The sequence below is a fragment of the Aplidium turbinatum genome, chromosome 8, assembly GCF_918807975.1.
Source record: "Aplidium turbinatum chromosome 8, kaAplTurb1.1, whole genome shotgun sequence".
Classification (NCBI taxonomy): domain Eukaryota; kingdom Metazoa; phylum Chordata; class Ascidiacea; order Aplousobranchia; family Polyclinidae; genus Aplidium; species Aplidium turbinatum.
This window is the reverse complement of record NC_137479.1, coordinates 25344162-25354576: the sequence shown is the minus strand read 5'-3', so window position 1 is coordinate 25354576 and position 10415 is coordinate 25344162. Positions and strand designations below refer to the sequence as shown.

The window sequence follows — 10415 nt, the reverse complement described above, 5'->3', positions numbered from 1 at the left end:
AAAATCGCACCGTCTGTCACGTCAGAACATGTGAAATATGACGAGAAAAAGTTGAGCTAGCAATTTTGAAAAAAAATCTGCCAATTGAACAGTCTTGTTTCTCAGCTAGCAAATTTAGTTCTTTTTACATCGATTTAACATCCGCAGACATTCACAGAACATCATCTAACAATCAACACCTTTTGCTTATTTTGCAACATAACTTATCATGCTAACTTCAGTTTCCAAAGTTTTGGCTTTTTCTCTAAAAATAGTGTAATTCAATTAGTCAGCAAGGTGACATTTCAAAAACATTCAAGCAAAATTTCCCTTTTTTAACTTCACTGCAACGTCTGATGACGCAAAAGCGATGGAAAAGTGTCTTTGTTGAAACAAAACTGTCGCTTTCAAACCTAACACTACTTTTTCACCGGAAGAACATTTTCTTTCACAAGTTCGTTCCTTGTCACTGAGATTTGTTCGCAAGGGAATTCAAGCAATCAATTGCTATAGCACTCCAATTCTCTAAGAAAAGAATAGAGTTCTCACATTAGATATCATCTTACCTTGTTGCATAAAACCTATTTTTTTATCGAACTGAGTTTACCAGATTGCATTCAGTAAAGCTTCCGAGTAAACCATATTCGAAAATCTGCATGTTCATATTCAACTAAAGCAGAATGATCCGCTTCAATTTGAAAAAAAATTAATCATTTTCTTACTTCCAAGTTCAATAACTTTCCATCAAGTTTATTAATTTTTTATTAAAAAAAACAAACAAATTGTCCAGAACATTCAAGAAAACTTTGGAATTTTCAAGTTTAAAATAGTTAATTCTGACAGTTTGAGTTCATATTTTAGGTTTACAGTCCAGTCTCTAATGACGGTAGGCCTACTTGGTTAAAAAGTAGGCTACTATCAGGAGCTTAACTGGTAACAATTAACAAAACCTTTCTTTCATTAGCCATTTGAAATCAAACCATACGTAAGTTTCTAAATTTTACACCAAACTTAAACAAAGTGTTTCATGAATAGATATTTAGCAAGATACAATAATTTGGTGTTGGTAAACTCTTTTAGTAGGCTCTTTGCCGCACACTACAGCAACTTGACGTAGACGGAAACGACTATAAATGGTAAATTTTCTCGTTTTAGACTTAAAGGCTCGTTACAGTTTGGTTTTCGACTAGATTTATTGTCTCGTGGAGCATAAGTCAAAGTTATTGTACATTTGCACCAAGGTTTTTATTTATTTAAAGATTGCATTACTTTGAATTTTACTCGTTGAATAAGTTGTGAACGACATCGCTAGCTTTGCTTTTGCTATTTCTGTACAACACGCATAAGCTGTTGATGACTTTGATATTTTTTTCGAGATAATTTTCAGAGGCGGTTAATTTAATTTTAAACGACATGCGCACAGCCAAAGACGGGTTTTATGTATTTTTTTTTCTTGTAAGAAATTGTTCGCAAACAGATCAACAACGACATGATATCGTTACTTCAACTGTGTTTGGCGCAATAAAAAAAAAAATACTAGCCAAGCCTCTAAGCCAGCTTGGTAAGTTGTGAGCGAATTTAACCGGTTTATTCTGCTTTTGTGTTGATATTTTGTGACTGGTGTGAATGTGAGTCATGCATTTACGTGAGAAAGCAACGAAAACGTTTCAGGTTGAAATCTTGTCCAGAAAAAGTGACGTCGAGCCACCTAACGGAAGGCGAAAGTTATTTATCCATTCGCTAAGGGGAAAGGTTTTCAACAGATTTGTTAGTGACCAAGAGAGTTATGTTTATGAAGACACAATGCAAATTAAGCTGTCTTTTTACCTTGTATAAACAGTAAACACTACAGGTATCTTCAGTGTTGGAGATTTTCTGATTGTATATTATAGAAACATCAATCAAAAATATTTTGTTTCAATTTCTAAAAAGCGAATTAATTCGGATACAAATATACTAAAAACTTATGTTCAGTGAAAAAACTCAGCAAAGATGAAAAATGTCATTTCACATAAAAAAAAATAAGTTAAATGTTGTCTACAAATTTTTGTTATTAAAACTATATTATAATCCAACAAGTTTCAATCCGATTTGTTTCTCTCATGACTGCTAGCCTTTAATTTATAACAAAAAAGAGCCGACAACATTTCACGAAGTGGTGTTTTTTATTAACATTGACATACAATCACTACGCAGAAACATCACATCACGAAGTCAACACTTTGACTATGATACTGTAGGGCCTACAGAAAAGTTTTAGAGCGGAAAAATCATGACTTTCTATCATAGTTATTTCAACTCAAACAGTAATGTAAAATGCGAATAAAACAAGCTAGTATCAGCAATTGCACACAACACAGTGTCCCATTCATACTTTTGTAGCACCGTTTTATCAGAGTGGTATTTTCTTTTATTGTTACATTTGTTTGTAGGCTACTCATTATGAAGCGCTATAAAGTTAGAAATCCTATAAAGCGCTAGAAAATTTTGCTTCAACATGTATTACTCAATAGATTGAGTATCGCCTTTAGCAGCATGGTCGTTGTTTGCCTTGTTAAATTGTATCTACATTTGTGATGCATGTTGTTTAAAAATAACAACCTCCAATTGCTTCATGTCATTTTTGTCAAATATTTTTGTAGTTTTGGCTTTTGTCAGAAGGCAATTTTTTTCTTGGTGCAAATCACAAATGGGTGTCGGAGAGAGAAAACACTTTCCGGTCCGGTTGCAAAGACGCTGCTGCTCTTGTTTCAATATTTAAATCAGGATCGGGCGACATCATCGATGACGTCATGTATTGCTGCACGTTCAGTTCAGCGATTTGGGGCTTGGTTTCGTCGAGTCGTGCAGCATCCAAAGTGTCTTCTGGAAAAGGAGGAGCGTAGTTAGAAAAGTGTTTGTCCGGCGGCTCGATTGCTCTTTCTGGGATTTGTGATTGTGTTATAGTTGTTTTGGAGTTCTGGTCTGAGATCGATTCCAGGTCGGGTCAAACCGAAGACTTTAAATACTGTACCGATTTTATGCTTTCTTGCATAACGCAGTGAGACTAAGTCTGGTAATGATGTGATAGCATTGTAAACCTGACATAAAATATAAAATGAGCCCTGTCCGTAAAAGACCTTGGCAGTTGTAGAGCGACAGTTGTAAATAAAATCATAACATTATTAATATCGTTGAATTCAGATAATGCCAAGACTTCTTTTTACGTGGACGTGTGTGATAGAGCCTTTTAATTATGTAATTGTATCAACAACTGAAGTTCTTAAATGTCCTACAAAAATCAGTTCACCCCTTCGTAGACTCAATCTGAACGTCATAATAAAGAATTGTAAGATGTGCAAGTTTGGCAGTCGAGTGGGAGAAGCAGGGATTGTAGGTAGGTATCACGCTCTTACTTCATCAACAACAACAATGTCTCTTTAAAGCAGCTTACTCCAACTCAAGTTTAGATGAATCGACCAAACATAAAAGCCTTACCTTCTTTCAATGCTGACATCAGATCTTCGAAATCTACTGCATTTTCGTCGTTGCAATCTATAGCGTTATCATCGTCCACGCTGTTTTCAATTGACTCCCATATTCCCTGTAAATACAGCAATAAAACTACCTTCAAGAACAACAACAAATTCCGCCTTTATTGACATTTTGGAACACCTCTTCCCATTTTTTTTGATGTCAGCAATTTGTGAATAGATGTCATATCTAGTGTAGCAATCCTAGCAATTGATTGAACGTCTTCAGATGTTGAATCAATGTAAAAAATGACATTTGCTGGCGGAGAACGTCCAAAACGACAAAATGTAATAAAACCGGTTGAACAGTCACTTATGTAACTTCTTACATCATCAAACTTCATCAAACTCTGGGTGCTCCTGTTCATAATGTCGCCAGCAACGGAAGCTACGCCATCCAGAACAGCCGTTTCGTAAGCTGAAAATTAAAATGCAACATCTTCACACGCTATATAATATCAATCTATGACATTACCTTCCATCAAATTGGTCTGGAAACTCGCATCTATTGAATTAACATGTCAAAAGTTATTTGATTTGAACAGCATAGTCTATCCAGTATTTTACCATTAGTTTAAGTTGGCAAAAAAATATATATATATTTAGAATATAAACTCATAATTTTCGATATTTACCAGGATTTTCGTGTGTCATTTGTTCCGGCTTGTCCAGACCTCCATCGTATAAATCTTTTGCGTTGTGCAAGATGGGGCTGTGCAATATCCCATATGTGACCAAAATGTAAAAGCCCTGCAAAAACGCGATTTAGGCGTCACATAAATTTAGACTAAAAGAAAAACTATCAGCACGTAAACTATTAAAAAGCATGAAAAATTAACCGTTGAAAAACGTTATCAATAATCTTTTGTCAATGCATATTACCTGCAAAAAATTGCACACCACAAAAAGAATAAGCATCCACAGTTGTCCATACGCTAGATGGAGCCCTCCCCATAGCCACGTGATTGACACGAAGAAAAACAACCAATAGAGAAGAGGGACCTCTGTAAAGAAGAGTGCCACAATGAATCAATGTTTACAATAGTCCGATCTAGCAGCCATTTTGTTCCAATACCATACTACACGAGTTTGGTGCACAATTGAGGCTGAAAACCTTGACACGTTAAAGAATAATCTAATTGTATTTGATAGGGACAAACTCGGCTTCGTCGTTGCCTAAGTGGTGAAAGTATCTCATCAACGACCAGAACGTTGTCGGTTCGAAGCCCACCCTGATTCTTAAATAGCAAAACCTTTAATAAAAATCTTAAAGATAAAAACAAAAGCGAGCTTTGCTTCTTCACCTTTCTTGAATTTGATTGGCAAAGAAAGTGTAGACTTAACCATACAACCAGAGCGACTTTTATATGACATCATCAGTGGCTTACTGTTCAAGGCATACCTGTGGAGTTGAACTTTCCAAAGTAGACGTCATCAAACCGTTTCCATTCTCCTTCCTTTTGATATAAATGCACAGCTATTGTGACGACAATGAGGACACAGACGGTGGCAGGGACTACAGCACTAAGCAAAGCTCCGTTGGGACTCATGATTGTACACCTGTGATGGAGCAGACCATTTTAGATTACTGTAAGCTCAATACGTTTTAGCATGACAAAAATTTAAGTTCGCACAGTTTTTATATGGTTTGAACATTGTGTTTTACACTTTGGTTTTACTCACATGACACCATTGCTGTAGACGTCTCCGTAAATGTTGTGCAAAGAAGCGTTACCAAGGGCGTACATCACAATGACGTACAAAAGGATGATGACAGCGGGGATTCCCCACCCGAATATGAAAAACACGCTCAGTCTTCGATCTGTGTTCTCATTGCTAAAACTTAACACCTGAAAATAAACCTCCGTCATTGTCCTCTACCATTTTGCAACAAAAAAAGGTTTTTAAAATAATTTTTAAGTTGAAAAAGAATATTGCTGAGGATAAAGACTCTTTAAGGCAAGAAAGACAATTAAACGTTGTTACATTAAATTTTTGATCACTTTAATAAAAGTTGTAGTAAGCTTTTCAAATGATTATAGCTTATTTGTATCTACAAGCAAGCAATCTACAGAAAAAGGAAAGGTAAAAAATTTAGGTTCATCAAAACAGGCATATTTCATGACATGAATGAAATAAAAATAAGAGATTACAATATTGCAATGCGTTTTAAGATTACTTGAAGAATATTGACGGATTGAATGAACATCCAAGTAAATTGGGCCAGCCAGAAATAGTGAAGAAATATAGCAAGAGTGGAGCACGCGTCCTTATTCACGTCTGCACTCTTCAAAGCTCCGATTGCAAAAACAAGCTGTAGAATGTAAAAGATAATGCGATTATTTGGAACGCTAATTGAAGAAATGTCAAAAAAGCTGGGTATTATTTTCCACATCTTTCACCTTATGCTGGACTAGTGGCATAATCTACAGCGAGTAAAACTATTTTATTGATAAGATATTTGGTAATTAAGATCTTAAAATTAAGTAGGAGGCGCTTTCATGATGATTGTGTGTCTCTTCACTGCTTCTATTCGTATTTTTGTACACTTCACTGCAGTTTGCAAAGTAGCCGGCTGTCTGTTAGCACAATGGAAGCAAAACCAATGAAAGTATTGGACAAGATATTATAGAATGTCGTGCTAAAATAAATATCTGTAGAAGGAGTGGCGGATCCAGCCAGTAGCGACTTCAACAAGCCACAATGATGTGTAGTTCTACTAATGTGTCTTTGCTAATACGCAGTGAGTAAGGTTAATTTTCTGTGTTTTAGAGGGGGGAGATTACTCCAATCGTGCCCCCCTGGACTGGATCCGCCTCTTTCTAGAAGTAAATATATTTTTGCTTAGACAAAGTATGGTTTCTGTACCTGAGTGGCAGCGCAAGCGAAGCACATATGCATTAGAAGCTTTGATGCCATTTTAAAACGCCTTGTGCACAGATGATGAGCCAACAAGGTGACGAGGAAGCCGAACATTGAAATGAAACAAGCCGCATATGTTGCCTAAACAAAATTCATTCGTAAAAATGCACCAAAGTTTATTTCACGAAATTCAACTACGAAACTCTTCAAAAGGCCTCAAATATCTTAAGTGGAGGATGTTTTTCAAGTTTGCCAGTTTTATAGTTCGCAAAACACGGTCACACGGTCGATCATATTGCAGACGTTAAACAGGTTGTAAACACCTGATTTCACTCTTCAAAGAATTTAGTGCTTTTTGAATAAGAGAACGTTGAAACGAAGGCATATTACCACTTCAACATCTTGTAAAAAATTAACTTGCACAGTAAATGCACACCCGAGAAGCAAGCGTCATACCGTAGATATAAGCTTATATAATAGTACTGTAGTAGCTAACTGCTCTAGGCTGCTGCTGAGCTGAATCGGAGTCTGCCTCACTTTCTGACCTAGTCTTGTTCTGACACGATCCCTGTTCCATATCTCGAAAGCTAAAACCTCAATTGCTAAGGTAACAGGGATCAGTAGTCAGTAGATGTAACAGAAAATATATTTCGCACTTGCTAGTGCATCGTCAGTTCTGATCAAATCAGTACAGTACTGTACTGTAGTCAGCTTCTATAGTCAGTACTGTACTGTACTGTCAGTACTGTAGTACGTCGTACGTCAGTGACGTCGTACGTCAGTGACGTCGTACGTCAGTGACGTCTTACGTCAGTACTGTAGTAGCTTCTATAGTAGATATAAGATATACGTCCGCAACGTTAGCTCAGTGGTTACGCGCCCGGTTCAAGATCACGCAGCGCAAGTTCGACTCTCGAGGTGTGCGCTTGAACAACGCATTTTCAGGACTGCTCTTCATTCAGTGGCATCTCATGGATGGAATAATTCCCCGGAAACAACACTTTAGCAATCGGAAAACTTTACTCTGCAAATCTCGGTAACCGGCCCTGCGTCAAGAGCCTTTACAAGTATGCGAAACTACCAGGAATAACCAATCAAGGCTTTGTCAGTCCGAGGATAAAGATTCAAAACCAAAACAAGCTTAAAAGTATTTGTTAACACTGTGCTTACCTCAACTAACGTTTTAGTTACGATATACAATATTTCACATCGCAGTGACCTTTGGCAATTTACAGTAACTAAAAAATCTGAGTTGTAGTTTACATTGATTGTTGTGATACCTCGTTGTAATTAGCCAAGTTGTCGGTGGGGCCTCTCGCAGCATACACGGACATATGATTGCACGCACACTCCACAAAGTTGGAAGTGTCATCGATCACGTGACACGTACCATGCGACGTCGAGAGCCATCGAGATGAAGCCTGAAACAAAGAGGCATGTTTCTAAAGCTTGAACATGCAAATAAGTTATGTTTTCTTTTTGGTGGACAAAACAGTTTTTCATCAAAATTTAGAGTAGGCCTACTGTAATTATTCTAATGCAAAAATTTTTGAACTTTGCGTTTGTGCTTGGTAAGGTGTGAATATAAAAACATATATTTAAATCATATCAAGAACCGCGACAGAGATTTGGACAGGTATCGTTTGGAACATCAACCCGACACGTTACCACTTTGCCAAGGCAAGATAAAAATATTTTGTTATATTCACTTGTCGCCAAAGAACACATTCCGCTTGTTGTGGTGAGATTCTGGCATCTGTTGTGTACACTCGATAGCGCACTGGAGTGGAAAGAGAGCTGATCCCTTCTTTGTCGACACCAACAGAAAATACTTTGTCGCTCATTGGACTCTGCAAACAGAAAAGAGTAAAATTAAATATGACAAATAACGAGCTTGTGAATTTTAAAAATCACTTTTTAACGCTTCGAAGTGAGTTGCAAAATTTTGCTTTTTAATTTAGTCCACTACAGACAATACCAGCAGTTTAACGGTTATTGTTACTGGTTGAGTTTTTGTAAATTCTGTAAAAAAGAATACAAGAGCGCCCAAATTTTTGTGACTATATCTTACTTTCTCTCCTTCGACTTCAAACCAAGTAGCACTTGAATATTCAATGAAGTATATGTCAAAGCATCGAGGATACTGTGAGTCTGCTCCATGTCGTGCAACATCCAACAGGTCTTGTGGGATCTGAAGATGAATGAAATTCAACAAAACGTTTTAGTTGCAGAAGTGTTAGATGGGTGTACTGCATCTTGGTTTATCTTCTTGTAAATTATAATCGTTATATTTTTATGGTTTGTTTTAAAAGGCATACATTGTGGCCTTGATAAAGGTCTTGGAGTGTATTGCTAAATGGCTCAGAGATATTGATAAGGAAGATGGGTATCAAACGACTAAAAGCGTACAAGACGTGAATGTAGAGGAGAATAGAGAGTGTTAGGTAAAAAGAAGCACACTACAGATGAGAACGTGTTAAAAATGGCAGGTAAAAGAAGATACCTGATTGAAGCAATAAGAAGAGAACATTTTGTTACACCCTTTGGCATGGGAATTGCTGTGAGATACTATCAAAGGTTACATGAAAAGCAGAAGACGAAAAAAATAAAAATGCTAGATTGTATGATGAATGTGATCACTGTAGTTACGAAAGTATGAACAGGAAAACAGATAATGAAGATGCTTGGAAGAGAACAATAGCGCGCTCACCGAAAGGCAGAGAACTAATCAATTAACAACATTGGGAAAAAACATGATAATTAGTTAAATTCATGACAATATTGATGACAATAATTAAAATTGCGATAAAATAAAACAAACCTGAAAAAAATCTTTTCCAGGTCCATTGAAGACGTAGCCGTTGATCAGCTCTGGATACCATCTCGAGGTCTGAAATATGCAATATTGCACCTTACAAGCAATAGTCCACACTAACAGCCATCTGTGCACACTGCTAACTCGTGATGATTTAAAAGCGTGGTCAACTAAGTATCTCTTTATATAAGGTAGCTTTAACTAATCATGATAAAGCAGTAAAGAGAAAATTCCGTAATACATTATCAAATCGGTTACTTGTCAGCGCGGTATGGAATTAACTCAATGTCATCAATGCGAGATTACTTTACTATGCTCCAACAGCGAAAATCAATAAAATAATTAGCTTGTGAAAAATCGATTGATTGAATAACAAGTATTTATCTCAGACTGGGTAATTATTTTCTATAACTTAACCTAGACTGCTTCTTGATTATAGCCTCTTTTATGCAGTCTCTGAGTTTAATGATAAACATTTCGTTTGACTGTGAAGTAGGCAAATTGTCAAGAAGGTGCCTTGAACCAGGTTATGTTGAATAAAAACCAGACCTTCAAACGCTTTTTTTAACTACACAAGTCACAACAGCTTAATTATGAATACAGTATAATGCCACTAAAAATGCTTTGCTTGCATACTTAGGCTACCTGAATCATGGCATGCTTGCATGATGTCATCACTGTTGTTGCGACGTCAGACGTGACACACTCCGACTGTGTCGTCATGCACAAGGCAAATTGGTCAAAAGATTCCGAGAAATCAGAATAACCACGAACAGCATCGGTCCGATCTGGACTTAAAAGCTGTGATAAAACAAACATCTTGAAAACGGGAAAGCAACAAATGCCAAGAAAACACTTGAATATTTTCGGCTTTTATGGGAGCCATTGTCAAGAAATTGAAATATGTTATACGATAATCGTGAACTCAACATTCGCCCACAAGGATGACATGTACAGTAGATGCTGCAGAACTCTCCGCCAGAAACAAATTGTAACTTATGAAATGTGAAAGATACGTTAAAATAAGCAAGACAAGGCAATTACAAAATACACTACAAAAAGATAAGCCACAAGCAACGTTTGCTTGTCCAACAGTAAAAAAGATTATTGTTTGATTTGCAGAACTTCAAAAATTTTGATTTGCAACCCAAGCTTGCTGTTGCATACGATATAATCAAATTGATTCATCGAAGCTTCATCGCATACTGCACATGACATGAGGTCATAGAGTCTTTGATCGCACTTTT

General features: G+C 36.7%; 1 protein-coding gene across 1 annotated transcript in view; it reads right to left on the bottom strand.

Annotated features, from left to right (window-relative positions):
- Nucleotides 1-1905: 1905 nt before the first annotated feature.
- The window catches only part of LOC145775126 (adhesion G-protein coupled receptor V1-like), a 53305-nt gene continuing 44795 nt past the window's right edge, over nt 1906-10415 (bottom strand). Inside the window, exons 73-86 of the mRNA XM_082586338.1 lie at nt 9814-9969; nt 9175-9243; nt 8425-8544; nt 8063-8203; nt 7634-7774; nt 6360-6494; nt 5671-5805; nt 5175-5341; nt 4894-5051; nt 4374-4495; nt 4127-4241; nt 3821-3909; nt 3457-3562; nt 1906-2844 (exon numbers count right to left, since the gene is read on the bottom strand). Of these exons, the coding sequence (XP_082442464.1) occupies nt 2663-2844; nt 3457-3562; nt 3821-3909; nt 4127-4241; nt 4374-4495; nt 4894-5051; nt 5175-5341; nt 5671-5805; nt 6360-6494; nt 7634-7774; nt 8063-8203; nt 8425-8544; nt 9175-9243; nt 9814-9969 (1836 nt within the window). The 3' untranslated portion in view covers nt 1906-2662. The remainder of the gene's footprint in view (nt 2845-3456; nt 3563-3820; nt 3910-4126; nt 4242-4373; nt 4496-4893; nt 5052-5174; nt 5342-5670; nt 5806-6359; nt 6495-7633; nt 7775-8062; nt 8204-8424; nt 8545-9174; nt 9244-9813; nt 9970-10415) is intronic.